The 22438-nt window shown below is 34.8% G+C and overlaps 1 protein-coding gene across 9 annotated transcripts in view; it reads left to right on the top strand.

Moving 5' to 3' along the window:
* Nucleotides 1-22438, top strand: part of PRKACB (protein kinase cAMP-activated catalytic subunit beta) — a 160770-nt gene that overhangs the window by 89488 nt on the left and 48844 nt on the right. For 5 of the 9 annotated variants that reach the window (XM_066268798.1, XM_066268794.1, XM_066268803.1 and 2 more), the window contains exons 2-3: nt 10963-11024; nt 13413-13541. In XM_066268798.1, the coding sequence (XP_066124895.1) occupies nt 10963-11024; nt 13413-13541 (191 nt within the window). Of the gene's footprint in view, nt 1-3493; nt 3518-5766; nt 5791-10962; nt 11025-13412; nt 13542-22438 lie in introns of all 9 variants that reach the window. The other 4 variants (XM_066268795.1, XM_066268796.1, XM_066268797.1 and 1 more) reach the window with 2 other exon arrangements.

Below are 22438 nucleotides of genomic sequence, written 5' to 3'. Positions count from 1 at the left end.
GGGATAAAGCGTCGACCTGGAACACTGAGGTTGCTGGTTCGAAACCCTGGGCTTGCCTGGTCAAGGCACATATGGGAGTTGATGCTTCCTGCTCCCCTTTCTCTCTCTCTCTCTCTCTCACTCTCTCTTTCTCTCTCCCCTCTCTCTAAAAATCAATAAATAAAATATTTTTTAAAATTTAAAATATATATATATATAACAAAAGGGACCCATTTAGAATGAGAAATTATAAATATATATAAGGTTTATAGATATAGAGAGAGGTAATTCTCATCCAGTAATTTTTTAAATGTTTTTTTAAAGACTTTATTTATTTATTTTAGAGAGGAGAAAGAGAGAGGAAGGTGGGAGGAGCAGGAAGCATCAACTCCCATATGTGCCTTGACCAGGCAAGCCCAGGGTTTCGAACTGGTGACCTCAGCATTCCAGGTCAACGCTTCCACTGCGCCACCACAGATTAGGCCTCATCCAGTAATTGATTACACAGAAATATATACAACACTTACAAAATTGATACTATAACTAAACAAATTCAAAATATTTTAAAGACTTTATATATAGTGTGTGATGTCTGACCATGAAGCAATTACGTTTAATGAATAATAAAAAACTAATTAAACAAATAAACACACAAATGTTCTATCTGAGGATTTCAAAAGTTTGGATAACTTACAACACAGGAATTAACTCAATGTAAATTAAAAAACTCAACTATGCATCAAAACTTTTGGGATGCAACTAATAGAGACAGACTCATGGAGAGCAGATTAACTACTCTCGGTGGCTGGAGGAGGGGTGGAGGGGTTGAGCATAAAGAAAAAAGAAAAAATGAAAAAACTCATGTACAAGGACAGCAGTGTGGTGACTGCCTGAGGGAGGCAGGTGGGGCAGATGGAGGAGGGGTTGGGGTACATTACGATGGGTACAGAATTGACTTGAGGGAATGGATACTGAATACAGTCTACAGAGATGTGTTGTAGAAATTTGTACCTGAAACCTGTATAATTTGGTTAACTAGTGTCACCCCAATAAATTCAATGAAAAGGAAAAAAAGTAAGTAGATTTAGAGACAAATTTTTTAATGCTTATCTTAGAAAACGCAAAAGATATTTATGATGTAAGTATTCAAGTAAACAAAATATAAAAAGCAAAGCATGGTTAATCAAAAAAAGAAAAAAACTAGTAAAAACGTGAGCAAAAATCAATGGCATGGGAAATAAAGATATGCAACAGACAGCCAAAGGCTAGTTCATAGAAAAGAATTAAAATAACTGATTAGTACTTTACCTATTTAAGATTTAATTAGTTAAAGGCTTACTTAAAACAATAAATTTAAGACTGCACTGCTTTACAGTCAAATTCTAGGAAATATTCAAACAAAAGTGTCCATCTTATAAAATAATCTTCCAAATAATTGAAAAGGAGATAGTCTTGAATTTATTTGAGTCTAGTATAGCTTTACAGGTAAAGTGTGGGGGAAAAAATTGGAAACATTTTCCCTGAAGTTGGAAATAGGAAAAGAAAACTTATTGTCTGTTTTGTATTATTAGCTACAACCTACACATTAAGACAAGAAAGAGATGGGAGGGAACTAGGTAGTCATTGTTTACAAGTGATATGTGATGTTTACATAGAAAATTCAAGATGATATATGAATGCTATTTTAAAATTAATAACAATCTGGCAAGACTGCCAAATATAAGATCAATATATAAACATCAACAATGTGCTGCACATCAACAACAAACAGTTTTTTTTTCAGCTTAGATTTTTTTTATTGTTATTACTTCAAGAGGACAAGCAGCATGTAAATCCTTCAGATATAGTGGAAAATATCTGGAGGAAAATGGTTGAAAATCGGATTTGTTAGGGAAGATTAAAATCCTCTCATAGAGCAACTTTTCCTTCCAAGAAAGCACCTTCTATCCTGATTAAGACTCAAATTTTGTGCTGTTCTAACCTAAACTTTATATTTCTTGGGTGAAATTCACAAATTCTCATATAATACATTTTGGCTCTACGAATAAACCGTAGACTGGTATTCAAAACAGCCCTCCTTATCATAGTAACTCACATAAGGTGTTTGAGATGTGTCCCTATTTCTAAACATCAGGCAGAAACAGTATTTTTTAAAAATCTCCTTTTTACAGTATCAAAGCTCTAAGAACCGACATAGGAATCTAATAAAAGAATAATAAGACCTTTCAAGGGAATTTATAAAATTCTAAAAGACATTTACCTAATTTTTAACAAAAGATATAACCTGACACCCCTTAGATTAGAAAAAATTAGAAAGTCTGACATTTTGTGAGGATATGGAGCATCAGGATATGGTGGCAATATAAATTGGCATAACCATTTATTGATCCTCTTATTCCTATCTAGTTAGGTTGAAAATGTATTACATGTAAGGATCCACCGCTAGCTCTGTACTATCTGTCAACAAGACAGAATATTGAATTTCAAGTGAAATGGGAAATCTGTAGCATATGATTGTTGTAGATGTATTATTGCTCAGAGAAAAAAACCTCAGTAAACAATTAAGGAAGTAGAATGCATTTCAAAACATATTTTCAAAGATTTCTGGGTCCTTTGTTTTATGACTATAAATTTAGTTTAAGTTTTTATTTAAAAATCCTCTCGGGACCATTTCCAATAAAACATAGCTTTGATGTCCTAGAAAATCCACCACTTCTCTAGATAGAGAGCAAGTTGGGAGAGAAAGCATGTGCATGTAATTAGTTGTGAGTAGTACACTGTGGATTCACAGTATATCCATCTGTCCATGTAGCTACTAATCAGTGTTAATATGTTTCTTGTTATAATTTGATCATTTAAATATATGTTTCACAAAAACTTTATTTTTTTATGGTTTAGTGAAAATAATATTGTTCACTTGTAATTAAGACATGATAAAGAATTAACAAAAAAAGCATAAGGAGAGGAAAGAAAAGTAAAATAAATATTACAATAAAAAATGTAGCTTTTATTGTCTATTACATTTCCAAACACTCATGTGTGACTTTGTGCATGACTAATTGATATCTTAGAAAAAACAAAAGTAGGCATGGTCCCATCCACTGAACTACAAAAATTTATTTGCAGTAATTAAAGTTTTTTTGTGACCACTATCATTTTTAAGGCTACTGTGATTTGCTTTGACTGAATATGTTTGATATGGTGAAGCATATAAAGTGTCCCTTCAGCAAAGTGAGTACAATTGCTCTTCAGATTAAGGGATAGAATATGATATCTCATTAACACATTTCTAGAATATGGTTTTGGTTGGTTAAATATTATATATATATATATATATATCTCCAAAGAATGTGTTGTAATCCTTATATAAATGCTTTTGAATTAGTATGCTCAACTATTTTATTTTCTATTTCTATGTGTAAATATACTAACAAACATGTATTAATGGATAACTTCTTCTGGGTCTGTTATTGTATATGTTACTTATCTGTTTAATTTATTCTTTTTGACCAAGCACGCAAATCATCAGAAGCATCTGGTAGGAAACCACCTTTTACAGAATAACTCTTGTTACTTTGATTACTATAAATTGGATTTTTATGAAGAATTTTGTCGCAATTTTATACATATTTAGTTTATTGAAAGTATTTTATACATATTTAGTTTATTGAAAGTAGTATAGAGTGTGAGGGATATTCTTAGAAATAAAAAAAATAGCTCTAAAGAGGTGGGTGTTTGAAGTAGGGATGGCAGAAAACAACTATTACACTTTGCTAGATTTACACTTTGGAGAGGTTTTGGATGAGATTGTATTATTTGTTGATAGAATTTGGTACTTTTATAGGTAATTTTTCTCAGTTTGCACCCTGTTTTTTGCTTTCTGAATATACTAAATAACTTTTAAAATAATAATGCGTTCATTAAGGTAAAGAACAAAAATAATTTAATTACAAAGTGATTAGGGAGCCTATGAACTAAGGTCTACCAGAAAGTTCTGTCCGTTTTTGGAATAAAATACAAATTTTTCTTACCGTCAATAAACTTTACTAAATAATATCATTGCCATTTTTATTAATGATTTCTTGCCAGTGTGAGGGCAATTTGTATATCCTATTTTTGAAAAATGTTTTATCCTTTGATGCGAAAAATTGATCCAGTGCTTGTTTGATATCTTCTTCATTTTTGAGTTTTTTGCCCTTCAAAAAATTTTGTAAGGACAAAAACAAGTGCTAGTCGGTATTATTCCTTCACCAAACACTTTCGATAAATTTCTACATGCTTCTGTAGCATTTCTTCCTTGTTGAAATTTGTAAAAATTACAGTGGCGTAAATGAACTTTATCAGTGGCCATGGGTACACTGTCGCTTCACACATAAGACTAACGTGAATCAACTCTGTTTTAGTTAATTTGCTATGTCAGTATGTATACATTAAGTGATAAAAATAGAGAGGCACACATGCGCCAAATAAACATGTGCTTACGTGTCGAAACTTGTTATGACAGGAACGGACAGAACTTTCCGGTAGACCTTATATAATATGAGCCTATGAAATATAATTTTAAACTATGACTACACAGAAAGATACTATTAAGAAACAATTGCTTAAGTACCTAATACCTGTACTTGTTCTTTCCCTAATAGGAGAATTTAAAGGAATAACCCCTCCCTTATTCACTACATAGTCATTAAGGTTTAAAGTAGTCGGGCCTCTAATCCCCAGTTATCCCTCCTTACTCTGGCTCCCCTATCCCTTAGCAAGTGATTTTGCCTCCTATTTTCCAACAGAAATAGAGCCTAGCAATTATGGATAACTCAATTTACTTCTGTTCCTTCCCACACATTGACAAGCATCACCATGGGAAACAATAACCTCCATGATGGGGCACCTACTTTCTTCACTTCACCTCCCACTGCTGCTATACGCTTAATATCCTGTACTGCAGCGGTTACCAGCCATTTGCCATTTCCTGGATAAACCCAGCTTTTTCCTCCATGACTTTTATACGAGATCATCTCAGCCTGAAATGTCTTCTTCATCAACTCATATGCCATAGGAACTCTAATCTTCAAGATTTAGCATAATTGTTCTGTCTTCTATTATACCTTACCTTTGCTACCGAACAATTTCCTGTTTCAAGCTTGCATATCACCTTGTAAGTTTCTCGTCACCTAGTTATCCTTGTCACATTCCAGTATAACAGTTTTCTGTCTCCACATCAGCTTTTCATTTCCTTAAATAGTGGAGATGCATTTATGGTTTGTAGTTTTCCCAGAGTCTAGCTCACTTTCTGGCACCACTAAACAGTGCTCATTAGATGTTGCTGAAAAGATTGTTAAACCAGCACCAAGGAGATAAATGCCAGAAAGACACTAATCTCTTTCAGAAGGGAGTTAAAGTGTTATAATTCAGTATGTCTTTCCTCAGTAGAGTTTTGAATAAATAAAAGTTCAGAGATGGTATTGCAATAGTTACAGGTTATGTATTTCAATGTATGCTACTTAATATTATTAGCATTATTGCCATGAGGATTTAAAGGTTTTGTTAGTAATTTTAAGAAGAATTAGGATGATATTGATTTAGGCACTAAACAGTAATTATTGATTTTATTTCTTTACCATTTAATTTTAAAATGTCCTATCTGAATGTGTTCAGTCAAATAATTGAGTTTCTACATTCTTGTTTTATTTCTGTATATAGTATTCTAGGAAAATGTGTATAGATGATTTTATGCTATGTTGTTTTTGAGTTGTCATTTAATCATTGTTTTATTTTTTTGGATACAAGCTTGCTCCTCTTCAGAAGTATCTGGTAGGCAACTAACTACTTTTCAATTAAAAAAAAAGTTACCTTTTAAAGCTTTTTGTTTGTTTACAAGTTGTTATGCTCCTCATGAAGTTATATTTTTATATTGTTGTATTTCTATTGAGTTAATAAAACATTTTTGTTAATGAAGAGAATGGTTTGTTTAGTTTTGTGTTAAGTTTTATCTATATTAATGATTTATAGTTCAGCTTCTTGAATGATACTTTAGAAACAACAAATAAAGCACTGTGAGGCAGTGGAAGTTGTACAGTATAGCAGACAGATTAATACACACCACTTAAATTAGATAAGCTAGGTTAATGAATGGTTTTTGAAAGAAAATACACTCATAAATTTTTAATAAAAGAGCTGATATTTAATTGGGTATTTATCCTACTAAGTTCATATTATATTTTGTTCTATTTTCTGTTTGTGTTCGTTTTACTTTTCTGACATCCATTATACAAATTAAATAATGTGCTTTTATTATAAGGAGGTGCAGAAACGGCAATAACATTTTTCTCATTACAAAGAGACTGGAGAACTCAACATCTAGAGTAGTTGTAATCTGTATAGTAATAATTTTTAAACTCTTCTTACAAATCATGAATGCTAACCTCTTTTAAGCATTGGGTAATGGCATACTATAATTAACAACATTCTCTTTTTATAATAAGCAGTGGTGTTGTTTATTTAACAGAGAACTCAAAAGCACCTAATAAATATATTTACTAAATGTAATTAATAAAGCATTCCGATTCATTGTAGAATTATCTGAATAACATGCAATAAAGATGTGCCATACTTGAATTTTTAATAAACTTCCTAATGTTTCAAATGAACTTTGCAATCCAATTTTTATGCTGTGTCCTATGTATAAACATATTTAAAAATACTTTGAGGGTGATAAGATTAAATTTTTTAATGTACTTGTAGAAATGAATAAAAATTGGTACTTTGTTTCTATTTGCTTCATCTCATGAATGTGGGTCAACATTCCTACGAACCAACCCTGAGTGAACATAGAGATTCCTTTGGTAGGCTAATTTCTTTAGAATTCAATGTGGTAGACCCCTTAAATTATACAAACTCAAGAGAAAATAAATATATTTGGAAAATAAATATAATTGAAATGTACACTTCTGAGAAGAAATGGAGTTAATATTAGTATATCTTCATGTTTGTAGTATTTAGTTTGCTCCATTATTAATCAGTATGGAACAAAATATATTTGCATAAAAACCCTTCCTTGATATTTTTTCCTAATTATTGTTAGTTTTTGTTTTTTGGGTTTTTTTTTCTGAAGCTGGAAACGGGGAGAGACAGTCAGACAGACTCCCGCATGCGCCCGACCAGGATCCACCCGACACGCCCACCAGGGGCCGCTCTGCCCACCAGGGGGGATGCTCTGCCCCTCCGGGGCGTCGCTCTGCTGCGACCAGAGCCACTCTAGCGCCTGGGGCAGAGGCCAAGGAGCCATCCCCAGCGCCCGGGCCATCTTTGCTCCAATGGAGCCTTGGCTGCGGGAAGGGAAGAGAGAGACAGAGAGGAAGGAGGGGGGGGGTAGAGAAGCAAATGGGCGCTTCTCCTGTGTGCCCTGGCCGGGAATCGAACCTGGGTCCCCCGCATGCCAGGCCGACGCTCTACCGCTGAGCCAACCAGCCAGGGCCTAATTATTGTTAGTTTTATAGATAAGTACCATGATCATGTAGCTAAGAAGTATTAGAGCCAACATTCTAATTCAGACGTACCAAGCTCCAAATTCTGTGATTGTTTCAGGAAATCACAATGGTTTAAATGGTAAAATATAGATAAAGCTTATATATTAGAACTCGGCAAGACAACCGAAAAACTGAGAACTTTCAGTATATGCTTTATGGAGAACTCTGGGTCCAATATGCTGCGTGGTTTAAACTTGGCTGTCTCTTCCACCACTTATTTTATTAAATAGATACCCACACCTTATGTCAGTGGATATAAATTTAAAAATAAACCAGGAAAAACATTTAGAAAGTTAAATTCACCACTATCTAAAAATACATAATAAAATTCAAAGCAATTACATGTGGTTCTGGACTGCCTATTGTTTTAGAATTATTCAAAATCCAGCATGTTCTGAAATATTCTATTTTTGGTTTCTGTATTTATAAGATGTATGTTTTGGTTAACTGATATTGCACAAAGAGTTAACTATGTTCATTTTCACATGTAAATAGTGCACATATACTGGAGGTTTCATGTATTTACATATATTTATGTGACAAAGAGCTTCAAATGGAGTTTTCTTCATGGAACTCTTTAATGACATAATTAATGCTTATCCTATACTCTAAAAAGGAATCTATTTATTGAAATAATTCACAAAGTTTAATATCTTTGATTCATACTCATTTCTGATTGCTTTTATGAAAACTGTTAATTATTTTCTACTGTACTACTTAATAGTAAATGGAATATTGATGAGTACGGAGAATTTTTTTTGAAGAATTTTCTGAGTATCCTGTTAGTGAATAAAATTCAGTAGTGCCTGAAAATTTTGATTTAGTTCATTCACCAAGCAGGGAAAAGGAAATTTTCTTTTAGCTCACCATTTTTGGCAAATACTACCTGTTCTTCCTTTAACTATGTTTCCTTAACTCCAGGTCTACTTAGCCGGAAGTGACAGAAGCTGAAACCGGATGAGGATGTTAGAAAAATTTTTTTTCTTTCTCTGATTCTCTTTCTTGTCTCCAAATTATCTAAACTCAGGCAGGCATCTGGAGAGTTTATACTGCAACTTTATGTGCAAGTTCTATAAATAGAAGATAGTTTAAAATATTTTTTCAAAAAAAATCAGAGGTTTATTTTGGGAATCACAAGTTGTTTCTTAAAAGCCACAAACATTAAGCAATAAATTATGTTTTCAATTTATTTTATAGCTGTCGTTTCCAAGTCAGCACCATGTGCAGATATGTCTGCTCCATGCTAAGAAAGAAAGAAAGAAAGAAAGAAAGAAAGAAAGAAAGAAAGAAAGAAAGAAAGAAAGAAAGAAGAAAGAAAGGAGGGAGGGAGGGAGGGAGGGAGGGAGGGAGGGAGGGAGGAAGGAAGGAAGGAAGGAAGGAAGGAAGGAAGGAAGGAAGGAAGGAAGGAAGGAAGGAAGGAAGAAGGGGAGAGAGAGAGAGAGAGAGAGAGAGAGAGAGAGAGAGAGAAAGAAAGAAAAAGAAATTCTTATAAAACTAGTAATTAACTTTTAGAGATAGGATGGCTTAAACCATCCTAAACTCAAAGACAATGTAAGAATATTCCACACCCAGAAAGAATTAGATCAATTTGCATAATTAGGTACAATTATTTGATTCATTGTTTTGGTGGATGAGATTTTTATACAATGAGAAAATTCCAAGTTTAGAAATTATTTTTCTCTAACTTTCTAAAATAGATATTTTGAAAGTATTCTAACAGCAAAATACAAATGACAGTTTATATAAAGTATTAAAATAATGTCTGCTCTTGGTGTGTCATCACCACCGTGAAATCTCAAAAGGTTTAGAATGTCAGTAGCCTTTTTGGTTAGTAGCAGTGTTTTGTGAAAGGTACTAAGTACACTGGGAATAATGGGGGATAAGGTTGTGAGTTTTAAAATGTCTCACTTTAATACTACTGCCTTATTAGATGATCTTATTGAGGAATTTGTGAACCCCTCACTTACACTTTTTTTTTTTTTGTATTTTTCTGAAGTTGGACACCGGGAGGCAGTCAGAAAGACTCCCACATGCGCCCGACTGGGATCCATCCATTTGCCCACCAGAGGGCGATGCTCTGCCCATCCAGGGTGTCGCTCTGTTGCAACCAGAGCCATTCTAGCGCCTGAGGCAGAGGCCATAGAGCCATCCTCAGTGCCCGGGCCAACCTCGCTCCAATGGAGCCCTGGCTGAGGGAGGGGAAAAGAGAGACAGAGAGGAAGGAGAGGGGGAGGGGTGGAGAAGCAGATGGGCGCTTCTCCTGCGTGCCTTGGCCAGGAATCGAACCCAGGACTCCTGCACGCCAGGCCGATGCTCTACCACTGAGCCAACCGGCCAGGGCCCCCCTCACTTACACTTTTAATTGCTATCATCACCTACCATTATCATCATTACTACTAGTATATCTGAAATAAGCTGTTCTAAGTTCACTTTGCATAGCCTTTTACTATTTGAACATTATTTAAATTCTATTTTCTGCTATTTTCTTCTTTATTTATAGTCACATATCAGAGAAATATTGGGAACTTAATGAACAAAAGACAAAAATAATTATTTCTTATATAGGCAAGTTTTGCTCGCATACCTAGCAAAAAAACAAGAATACATATTGTTTATGCCATTTTATGTTTCTGTAATTTCTTCCTAAATCCTGAAATTGCTTGTAACCAGAAATCATTGTTAATTACTTTGTGGAAAGAACAGAAAAAAGAATATTTTCCAATGATTAATCATTTAACAAATCTAAATCTTCAAACCACAGCTCTATAAAATGTGGCTATTGTTAACACTATGTAAACATCTGGTTTTGAATTGCTTTTCTACACTGTACAATTGAAATTAGACATTCAGACCTTTAGTTTGCTCCAAATTAGAATGAGATTTTTAATCTGTTTGGGTTTTATGTGTGTTTGTGGTGTTTTGTTCTGTTTTCTTTTGAAGTCTTGATCAGTATTCTTTATGTGTTAATTTATGGTAGAGACAACACAAATCTAATAACATAATTCTTATTCCTGAAAATGGCACCTTTATCAAAATTGATTATTTTTGAAACTCAACAAATCAGCAATTTTGCATTCTCCAGATGTTTTTAGTTCTTATATTTAAAAGTTCTGTTGTGCCTTTAAGCTATCACTGCTGTTTTATTTGCAAAGATTTTGTTCTAGATTATTCTAACCTTTTTACATTACTTTTGGGTATGTTTTCAGGAACAGTATTTTTATTATTAGATTTGAAATTATCAAAGTGATCTCTATATAGAAGGTATTACAGATTTTTAGAAATTAGAGAAAATGTTTGTCTCTTGTTTAGAGAAACTGATTAGCTCTCTAGTGTATCATGGTTATAAATACACATTTTATAGCAACCATAGTTGACATAAGTCTGAGTTTTTAAAATACATCAATTTATATATAAGATGTATATTGTTACAAGACGATTTTTTTTCTTTATTTTTTAGTGAAAGAGTTTCTAGCCAAAGCCAAAGAAGACTTTTTAAAAAAATGGGAAAATCCTGCCCAGGTAAATATGTTAAATTGTCTATGATTTAAATTTCTTATGTTTAGTAAAATTATGATTCTTGCCTAAATAATCTCCTACTCTCAGAAATTTTAAATTTGAAGTGACATTAATAAGTGTACAGCTAACATGGGAGTTTTTGTCATAATATTGTTTTGATTTATTAATTTTTAATTTTATGTATACCTGATTATAAATTTTGATACTAATGCCAAGCTACTACAAACTCTTGATATTTTCTAATATAGTAATTTTGATTTATTTCCATGCTAACATATTTATTATTTTTATTAATTACAACAATAGGGATCCTACTGTGCACTTTTAAATTCTTAGTCACAAACACTTGGCCATTGAGAACATCAAACACAGAGATCCTTTTATAAACATTTTGAAGGGGCAAGTTTCATATAATTTAAATATTTTAGGCCTTAAATAAGATCTAAAAGCTATATAAAAAGAGTTCTCTATACTTGTCAAATTTTTTTGAAGTTAGTAATTAATGAGCTTTAATAGAATAGATTATGAAAACTGGTTTTTTTTTACAGAGACAGAGAGAGAGTCAGAGAGAGGAACAGACAGACAAGAATAGAGAGATGAGAAGCATCAATCATTAGTTTTTTGCTGCATGTTGCAACACCTTAGTTGTTCATTGATTGCTTTCTCATATGTGCCTTGACTGTGGGGCTACAGCAGACCGAGTAACCCCTTGCTCGAGCCAGTGACCTTAGGTCCAAGCTGGTGAGCTTTGCTCAAACCAGATGAGCCCGCGCTCAAGCTGGCGACCTCGGGGTCTCGAAACTGGGTCCTCCACATCCCAGTCTGACACTCTATCCACTGCGCCACCGCCTAGTCAGGCGAAAACTGTTTCTTAGCATAAAATACTTTTACTTTAAGTATATTTTTACTAAAAAATATTTAATTTTAAGTAAATGTTAAGTTTTATGAAGATGCATCATTATCAAAACTTAGAGCATAACCTCTAATGTGAAACATAATCACTCTAGTGATTACAAAAAGTTAGATATTATCTAACATAAAACTTTAAGGGAAGTGAGGACAATGGCATGTTTGTATGAAAAGCAGTGACTAGCCAAAAGAGATGTTGTATGTTCAACTAATGAAGTTTGTTTTCATTATTTACTTGGGAACTATATTAACATTTCAACCCATCTGTGTTGATAAAATGGAAAATTAAATATTAATTTATAAATCTAAATAGTTCAGTCAGAATTAGAAGGACTTTTTCTTTGCACTGACATAGAATCTCATGGCAATTTAAATGATTGGAAATCTGAAATTAAAATATGATGAAAACAAGTTCTATAAGTAAGAACTTAGAGTTGCTTGTTCTCTCTGTGATTCAATAAGAAGGTGTATCTCCAGAGGCAAGGTTTGATTTTCAATAGAGACGAAATCCAACCGCAGTGGACTCCAGTAGCTATCCGGATTCCCCATTTATACAAGAATCATGTTTCACCACATTTTTCTCATGCTAGACATTACACAGACTGGAAATAATTTTCTAAGATTTTCATGGAGATCTTTGTATTGAAAACCTATGAAATAAATTGGTCAGCAATTACTACTTATTGCTGTTGAGCACATCATTTGTTCCTAGTAATTTTCATTTCGTTGTGGCAGCAACAAATTCAGTAGATTGATTGATGCTTCCAATTCTTTGCTTCTATGCTATAGTCAAAGCCAAACAAAGATGTTTGCCTGTAACAAAGCATCTATTCAAGGAGAAAAAAGGCAGATTGTTGTTCTGGGACTCTGACTCTTGGTTATCTTTGTGGGGATGAGGAACTCTTCTTTCCTCATTGTTATGTTTTAGGTAATACTGGGTTATTATAGCACCAGAAGGAAAGCTATTAGACTCTCTCACTGTTATTCTCCAGTTCTATAAGCTCTTTTAAAGATACAAATGAAGTCCTATGGTACCTTCTTCGGAAGTAATCTAGTGAAAGGACTCTGATCCCTCAGCTAATCTACTCATTTCAATTATTTTCACTAAGCCTGTGTGGCATTCATGATTGTCTTTGTCAGTCTACCCATAGTACGTAATTATTAAAATATGAGACTAATTTGTTAGAAGTGCAATACTAGGAATAAATATTACAACCTTTAGCTGGGATTCTTCTTTCCTTTCAATACTATTGTGCTTTGTTTTGCAATATAATTCTCTTCTCAAATATTAAATCCTTTCTTATTCAAAGGGAAAAATAGAATCAATAACTTGGAATCTCAGTAGCCTTTTGCATTATTTTTAAATGAATGGTTACAAATTAAATTATCTATTTGATTATTACTGAATATATTATTGTTATCATAGTTTTCTAATGAGAATTTCTCATTTTAAAATTTATTTTATTTTCTATGACTATGTAGAATAATGCTGGCCTGGAGGATTTTGAAAGGAAAAAAACCTTAGGGACAGGTTCATTTGGAAGAGTCATGTTGGTGAAACATAAAGCCACTGAACAGTATTATGCCATGAAGATCTTAGATAAGCAGAAGGTTAGTATTTTTGTTATTTACTTGAAGGATAAACTTCAGTTTTATCAGCTAGATTATTAAATATTTGCAATATAACAACTTAACCATTGACACCTTCAAATAATTTTATTGTTTCTCTTACTTTTCATTCTTATTATGTATAACCATAGTTATAATTTTAGTATACAGGAGTATACTATTTCAATAATTATTTATACATAATAGTATGTGTATGTTTACTAAAAAAATACTGAATTCAACATGTAAAGAATAGACTTCACCACTACATCTCTTCTTGTGGGAAAATGCAGGAATAAATTACTTGATTCTTAGATTGAGGTAACAAAAATTTAGTGATTTTATTTTATGACTTATTTTAGTTGATAGTAAAAGCCTTTTTTAACAGGATTGTGTTTGCTTAATTAAAAATGTCAATTAAAGTAAGGAATATTTGAAAACCTACAGAATATTAAAAAGTCAAATCATTATGTTATGCAATGAAAACTAATATAATGTTACATGTCCATTACATCTCTATTAAAAATTTTAAAAATAATTTTTAAGTGTTTATCACCTATTGGTATATCTAAAGCAGGGGTCCCCAAACTTTTTACACAAGGGGCCAGTTCACTGTCCCTCAGACCATTGGAGGGCCAGATTATAAAAATAACTATGAACAAATCCCTATGCATACTGCACAGATCTTATTTTAAAGTAAAAAAAACAAAACGGGAACAAATACAATATTTAAAATAAAGAACAAGTAAATTTAAATCAACCAACTGACCAGTATTTCAATGGGAACTATGCTCCTCTCACTGACCACCAATGAAAGAGGTGCCTCTTCCGGAAGTGCGGCGGGGGCCAGATAAATGGCCTCAGGGGGCCGCATGTGGCCCGCGGGCCGTAGTTTGGGGACCCCTGATCTAAAGAATATGGATGTCTGAATTATTTGTGCTTTAAATATATATTAAGCTTCTGTTTTTTTAGTAATCACTTATAATTAAGGGAAAGTAAAAGTGATGAATCTTGATATATTATCTTATAGATATGTTCCCAAGCATGACATTTTGGCTTACTGAGATACATAGATAAGAAAATACAGAGAAAATAGTCAGGGTTACAGATAGTGGCTAGAGTAGTGATGCTATCTAATAAATATAATGTACACCATATATGTATTTAAAAATTTTCCAATAGGCTCATTTTTAAAAAGTAAAAAGAAATTATTAAACTTATTGATAATAGATTCTATTTAGCCCAATGTATGTACAGTATTATCATCATAATATATAATTAATATAAAAATTATTTAGATATTTTTTCTTTCTTTTTTTTTTTTTTTTTTTTTTTTTTTTTTTGCATTTTTCTGAAGCTGGAAACAGGGAGAGACAGTCAGACAGACTCCCGCATGCGCCCGACCGGGATCCACCCGGCACGCCCACCAGGGGCGACGCTCTGCCCACCAGGGGGCGATGCTCTGCCCATCCTGGGCGTCGCCATGTTGCGACCCTCCTGGGTGTCGCCATGTTGCGACCAGAGACACTCTAGCGCCTGGGGCAGAGGCCAAGGAGCCATCCCCAGCGCCCGGGCCATCTTTGCTCCAATGGAGCCTTGGCTGCGGGAGGGGAAGAGAGAGACAGAGAGGAAGGCGCGGCGGAGGGGTGGAGAAGCAAATGGGCGCTTCTCCTATGTGCCCTGGCCGGGAATCGAACCCAGGTCCTCCGCACGCTAGGCCGACGCTCTACCGCTGAGCCAACCGGCCAGGGCCAGATATTTTACATTCTATTATTCATACCACATCTTCAAAATCTGATGTATATTTGTATTTATAATATATCTCCATTCATGTTAACCATATTTCCAGTGTTAAATAACCACATGTGGCTAGTGGCTACCATTTTGTACAGCACAGCATTCAGATTGGTCTGTGGTTCTAATCCAACCTCTGCTTTAAAACAAAGAAAATACTAACTTCTAACATGAAAATAGTAATGACTTATTAAATCCCTCTAAAATTAAATACACCCCTTACACACATATAATTGTGCATCTTTGTCTACAGTCCTCTTTCACATAACTTTTCTAAGCACACTTCTCAAAAAAATAGTTTAATCACTGTATCCACTAACTTACTTCCTGTATAAATACTGCGCTAACCGATTGCACCACTGGAGCTCCATAACTTACTTCCTATTAATTCTTTAACTCACATTAATTTGCTGCTTCTTTGTTTATCTCCTACCTCTTGCTTCTTCACTAAAAGATCTATACCAAGGGTAACCGATCAAGTGGCCTAAGTAATCACCAAGTTCAATGAACTCATTTTGCTAGTCTTACCTGACTTTTTTGAGTCTATGACTATGTTGACCACTCCCTTGAAACTGTCCTGTCCCTGGACTTCTGGATCCCCATACTCTTCTAATTATGCTCTTGGCACTTTGGGCTCTTTTTTTTTATATGCCTTTTTCTGATTAGCTTATTGTTTTCCTTCTGTCTACTTTTTTAAAATTGCTAATCCCAATCTCTGGACTGTTCTTTCTCATTTTAATGCTTTGTATACTTCCCATGTACTCTTTTTTTTATATATAAATAAATTTTTATTAATGTTAATGGGGTGACATCAATAAATCAGGGTACATATATTCAAAGAAAGCATGTCCAGGTTATCTTGTCATTCAATTATGTTGCATACCCATCACCCAAAGTCAGATTGTCCTCCATCACCTTCTATCTAGTTTCCTTTGTGCCCCTCCCCCTCCCCTTCTTCTCTCCCTACCCCCCCTCCCCCGTAACCAGCACACTCTTGTCCATGTCTCTTAGTCTCGTTTTTATGTCCCACCAATGTATGGAATCATGTAGTTCTTGGTTTTTTCTGATTTACTTATTTCACTCCGTATAATGTTATCAAGATCCCACCATTTTGTTGTAAATGATGTGATGGCATCATTTCTTATGGCTGAGTAGTATTCCATAGTGTATATATGCCACATCTTCTTTATCCAGTCTTCTATTGAAAGGCTTTTTGGTTGTTTCCATGTCTTGGCCACTGTGAACAAAACTGCAATGAACATGGGGCTACATGTGTCTTTACGTACCAATGTTTCTGAGTTTTGGGGATATATACCAGTAGAGAGTGCTGGGTCATAAGGTAGTTCTATTTTCAGTTTTTTGAGGAACCACCATACTTTCTTCCGTAATGGTTGTACTATCAATACTTTACATTCCCACCAACAGTGAATGAGGGTTCCTTTTTCTCCACAGCCTCTCCAACATTTGCTATTACCTGTCTTGTTGATAATAGCTAATCTAACAGGTGTGAGGTGGTATCTCATTGTAGTTTTCATTGGCATTTCTCTAATAACTAATGAAGATGAGCATCTTTTCATATATTTGTTGGCCATCTGTATTTCTTCCTGGGAGAAGTGTCTGTTCATGTCCTCTTCCCATTTTTTTATTGGATTGTTTGTTTGTTGTTGAGTTTTATGAGTTCTTTGTAAATTTTGGATATTAAGCCCTTATCTGAGCTGTTGTTTGAAAATATCATTTCCCATTTAGTTGGCTATCTGTTTATTTTGTTGTCAGTTTCTCTTGCTGAGCAAAAACTTCTTAGTCTGATGTAATCCCATTCATTTATCTTTGCCTTCACTTCTCTTTCCTTTGGAGTCAAATTCATAATGTGCTCTTTAAAACCCAGGTCCATGAGTTTAGGACCTTATGTCTTCTTCTATGTGATTTATTGTTTCAGGTCTTATATTTAGGTCTTTGATCCATTTTGAATTAATTTTAGTACAAGGGGACAAGATGTAGTTGAGTTTCATTCTTTTGCATGTGGCTTTCCAGTTTTCCCAGCACCATTTGTTGAAGAGGCTTTCTTTTCTCCATTATGTGTTGTTGGACCCTTTATTGAAAATTATTTGACCATATATACGTGATTTTATTCTGTTCCATTGGTCTGAGTGTCTATTTTTCTACCAATACCATGCTGTTTTGATTATCATGGCCCTATAATATAGTTTGAAGTTAGGTATTGTAATGCCCTCAGCTTCATTCTTTTTCCTTAGGATTGCTTTGGCTATCCGGGTTTTTTTTTATAGTTCCATATAAATCTGATGGTTTTTTGTTCCATTTCTTTAAAAAATGTCATCGAAATTTTTATGGGAATTGCATTAAATTTATAAATTGCTTTGGGTAATATGGCCATTTTGATTATATTTATTCTTCCTATTCAAGAATAAGAAATATTTTTCCATCTCATTGTATCTTTTTCGATTTCCCTTAACAATGCTTTGTAGTTTTCATTATATAGGTCCTTTACATTCTTTGTTATGTTTATTCCTAGGTATTTTATTCTTTTTGTTGCAATAATGAAAGGGGATTATTTTTTTGAGTTCATTTTCTAATATTTCATTGTTGGCATACAGAAAGGCTATGGACTTTTCTATATTAATTTTGTATCCTGCAACATTACTGTATTGGTTTATTGTTTCTAGTAATCTTTTTTGTGGAGTCTTTGGGGTTTTCGATGTATAGGATCATATCATCTGCAAAAAGTGATACCGTACTTCTTCTTTTCCGATATGGATGCCTTTTATTTCTTTCTCTTGTCTGATTGCTCTGGCCAGAACTTCTAGCACCACGTTAAGTAAGAGTGGAGAGAGCCCTGGCCGGTTGGCTCAGCGGTAGAGCGTCGGCCTGGCGTGCAGGGGGACCCGGGTTCGATTCCCGGCGAGGGCACATAGGAGAAGCACCCATTTGCTTCTCCACCCCCACCCCCTCCTTCCTCTCTGTCTCTCTCTTCCCCTCCCGCAGCCAAAGGCTCCATTGGAGCAAAGATGGCCCGGGCGCTGGGGATGGCTCCTTGGCCTCTGCCCCAGGCGCTAGAGTGGCTCTGGTCGTGGCAGAGCGACACCCCGGAGGGGCAGAGCATTGCCCCTTGGTGGGCAGAGCGTCGCCCCTGGTGGGCGTGCCGGGTGGATCCCAGTCGGGCGCATGCGGGAGTCTGTCTGACTGTCTCTCCCCGTTTCCAGCTTCAGAAAAAATACAAAAACAAAAACAAAAAAAAGAGTGGAGAGAGTGGACAACCCTGTCTTGTTTCTATTTAAGGGGGAAAGTCCTCAGTTTTATGCCATTTAATATAATGTTGGCTGATGGTTTATCATATATGGCCTTTATCATGTTGAGATATTTTTCTTCTATACCCATTTTGTTGAGTGTCTTAAACATAAAGTTGTGTTGTATTTTATCAAATGCCTTTTCTGCATCTATTGATAAGATCATGTGGTTTTTGTTCTTTGTTTTGTTGATGTGTATTACGTTAACCGTTTTACGATGTTGAACCATCCTTGAGATTCTGGGATGAATCCCACTTGATCATGATGTATTATTTTTTTTAATATGTTGTTGATTTCGATTTGCTAGCATTTTGTTTAGTATTTTAGCATCTGTATTCATTAGAGATATTGGTTTGTAGTTTTCTTTTTTTGTGCCGTCCTTGCCAGGTTTCGGTATTAGGTTTATGTTAGCCTCATAAAATGTGTTTGGAAGTATTGCTTCTTCTTCAATTTTTTGGAAGACTTTGAGTAGAATAGGAACCAAGTCTTCTTTAAATGTTTGATAGAATTCACTAGTATAACCGTCTGGGCCTGGACTTTTATTTTTGGGGAGGTTTTAAATAGTTTTTTTCTATTTCCTCCCTGCTAATTGGTCTGTTTAGGCTTTCTGCTTCTTCATGACTCAGTCTAGGAAGGTTGTATTTTTTTTAGGAATTTATCCATTTCTTCTAGATTGTTGAATTTGGTGGCATATAGTTTTTCGTAGTATTCTACAATAATTCTTTGTATAGCTATGATGTCTGTGGTGATTTCTTTTCTTTCATTTTGGATTTTATTTATTTGAGTCCTGTGTCTTTTTTCCTTGGTGAGTTTTGCCAAGGGTTTGTCAATTTTGTTGATCTTTTCAAAGAACCAGCTCCTTATTCTATTAATTTTTTCTATAGTTTTTCTGTTCTCTATTTTATTTATTTCTGCTCTGATTTTTATTATCTCCTTTCTTCGGCTGGTTTTGGGTTGTCTTTGTTCTTCTTTTTCTAATTCTTTAAGGTGTGAAGTTAAGCGGTTTACTTGGGCTCTCTCTTGTTTGTTCATATAGGCCTGAAGTGATATGAACTTCCCTCTTATTACTGCTTTTGCTGCATCCCAGAGATTCTGATATGTCGTATTGTGATTTTCATTAGTCTGTATATATCTTTTGATCTCTGAGCTTATTTCTTCTTTGACCCATTCATTTTTTAAAAGTATGTTGTTTAGTTTCCACATTTTTGTGGGGGGTTTTTTCTCTTTTTTGTAGTTGAATTCTAGTTTCAAGGCTTTGTGATCAGAAAATATGCTTGGTACAATTTCAATTTTTCTGAATTTGCTGATGTTATTTTTGTGGCCCAACATATGGTCAATTCTTGAGAATGTTCCATGAATACTAGAGAAAAATGTATTTTCTGTTGCTTTGGGGTGAAGTGTCCTGTAGACGTCTATCATATCCAGGTACTCTAGTGTTTCATTTAAGGCCAATATATCTTTATTGATTTTCTGTTTGGATGAACGATCTAGAGCCATCAGCAGTGTATTGAGGTCTCCAAGTATGATTGTATTTTTGTCAGTATTTGTCTTTAGGTCAGTAAGTAGCTGTCATATATTTTGGTGCCCCTTGGTTTGGTGCATATATATTTAGGATTGTTATGTCTTTTGATTCAGTGTCCCCTTAATCATTATGAAATCACCATTTTTGTCTCTGAGTACTTTTTCTGTCTTGTAGTCAGCATTATTAGATATGAGTATTGCTCTGCCTGCTTTTTTTTGGATGTTATTTGCTTGGAGTATTGTTTTCCAGCCTTTCACTTTGAATTTGTTTTTATCCTTGTTGCTTAGATGTGTTTCTTGTAGGCAGCATACAGTTGGGTTTTCTTTTTTAATCCATTTTGCTACTCTGTGTCTTTTTATTGGTGAATTTAATCCATTTACATTTAGTGTCATTATTGACACTTGTGAATTCCCTATTGCAATTTTACAAATTGCTTTCTGTTAGTTTTGTATCTTGTTTGATTCTTCTCTTTTGTTTTTCTTTTTTTTTTTTTTTTTTTTTTCTTCTTCATTTTTCTGAAGCTGGAAACAGGGAGAGACAGTCAGACAGACTCCCGCATGCGCCCGACCGGGATCCACCCGGCACGCCCACCAGGGGCGACGCTCTGCCCACCAGGGGGCGATGCTCTGCCCATCCTGGGCGTCGCCATGTTGCGACCAGAGCCACTCTAGCGCCTGAGGCAGAGGCCACAGAGCCATCCCCAGCGCCCGGGCCATCTTTGCTCCAATGGAGCCTTGGCTACGGGAGGGGAAGAGAGAGACAGAGAGGAAAGCGCGGCGGAGGGGTGGAGAAGCAAATGGGCGCTTCTCCTGTGTGCCCTGGCCGGGAATTGAACCCGGGTCCTCCGCATGCTAGGCCGACGCTCTACCGCTGAGCCAACCGGCCAGGGCTCTTTTGTTTTTCTATCATTTGTTTCTGTTTGTTTCTATTGCATAGTTTTTTCCTCTGTTGCTACCTTTTTTAAGTCATGTGCTTCTGTGGTGGTTTTTTCAAGGGTGGTTACCATTGAGTAAAGAAAAGGGTACCTACCATATTCATTGTAGTACTCCATCGTCCTTTGCTACTGTTAATCTCCATCCTCTCTCCTTTTTTTTTGTTTTTGTTGTCACAGTTTAAATTTGGTTTTATTGTGTTCTTCTTGGAGCTTTTACTTGTGGTTTTGTTTTGTTTTGTTTTTTTTATCTGGTTGGAAAACCCCCCTTAGTATTTCCTGGAGTGGGGGTTTTCTCATGATAAATTCCTTCATCTTTTCTGTATTTGTGAATGTTTTCATTTCTTTTTCATATTTGAAGGATAGCTTTGATGGGTATAGTATTCTTGGCTGAAAGTTCCTCTCTTTCAGGGCTTTAAATATTGGGGTCCACTCTCTTCTGGCTTGTAGAGTTTCTGCTGAGAAATCTGATGATAATCTTATAGGCCTTCCTTTATATGTTGTATTCTTCTTTTCCCTGGCTGCCTTGAGAATTTTTTTTTTTTTTTTTTTTGTCGTTGGTTTGTGCCAATTTCATTATGATGTGCCTTGGAGTAGGATTGTTGTGGTTAAGAAAACTCGGTGTTCTGTTTGCTTCTTGAATTTGAGGCTTTAGTTCTTTCCACAGGCTTGGGAAGTTCTTGTCTATTATTTGTTTCAATATATTCTCCATTCCACTTTCTCTCTCTTCTCCCTCTGATATACCTATTATTCTTATGTTATTCTTTTTGACAGAGTCAGACAATTCCTGTAGGGCTTTCTTATTTTTTTAAATTTTTGAGTCTGTCTCTTCTTCTCTCTGTTGTGCCTGAAGTTGCTTATCTTCTATGTCACTAATCCTACCTTCTATCTGGCCTGTTCTATTAGCTAAGCTTGTTACCTCGTTTTTCAGTTCATGAATTGAGTTTTTCATCTCTGTTTGATTTGTTTTTATAGTTTCAATTTCCTTGGTAATATATTCTTTGTGTTCGTTGAGTTGTTTTCTGAGCTCCCTAAATTGTCTTTCTGTGTTTTCTTGTATATCTCTGAGTACTTTTAGGATTTCTTTTTTTAATTCTCTGTCATTTGGCTCCAAGGTTTCCAATATATTAAATTTTTCTCCATAGAGTTTTCCACATCTATCTGTGCTACTTCTCTATCTTTTGTATCCATGATATTTGAGTTCCTTTTTCTTAATGGCATCTGAGGGTGGTCTTGTTGATAGCACTTCGTTTTCAGTATGTGGGACTCCCAGATGCTCCAAGGATAGATTTTTCTGTCTCTGGTTGATGAACTTGTTGAAATTTTGGGGAGAATTGTTGGTCGCGTTCCT

Source organism: Saccopteryx bilineata, chromosome 3 (assembly GCF_036850765.1).
Source record: "Saccopteryx bilineata isolate mSacBil1 chromosome 3, mSacBil1_pri_phased_curated, whole genome shotgun sequence".
In the NCBI taxonomy this organism is placed as follows: Eukaryota; Metazoa; Chordata; class Mammalia; order Chiroptera; family Emballonuridae; genus Saccopteryx; species Saccopteryx bilineata.
The sequence above is the reverse complement of the archived record's forward strand: the minus strand, read 5'-3'. Positions and strand labels throughout refer to the sequence as shown.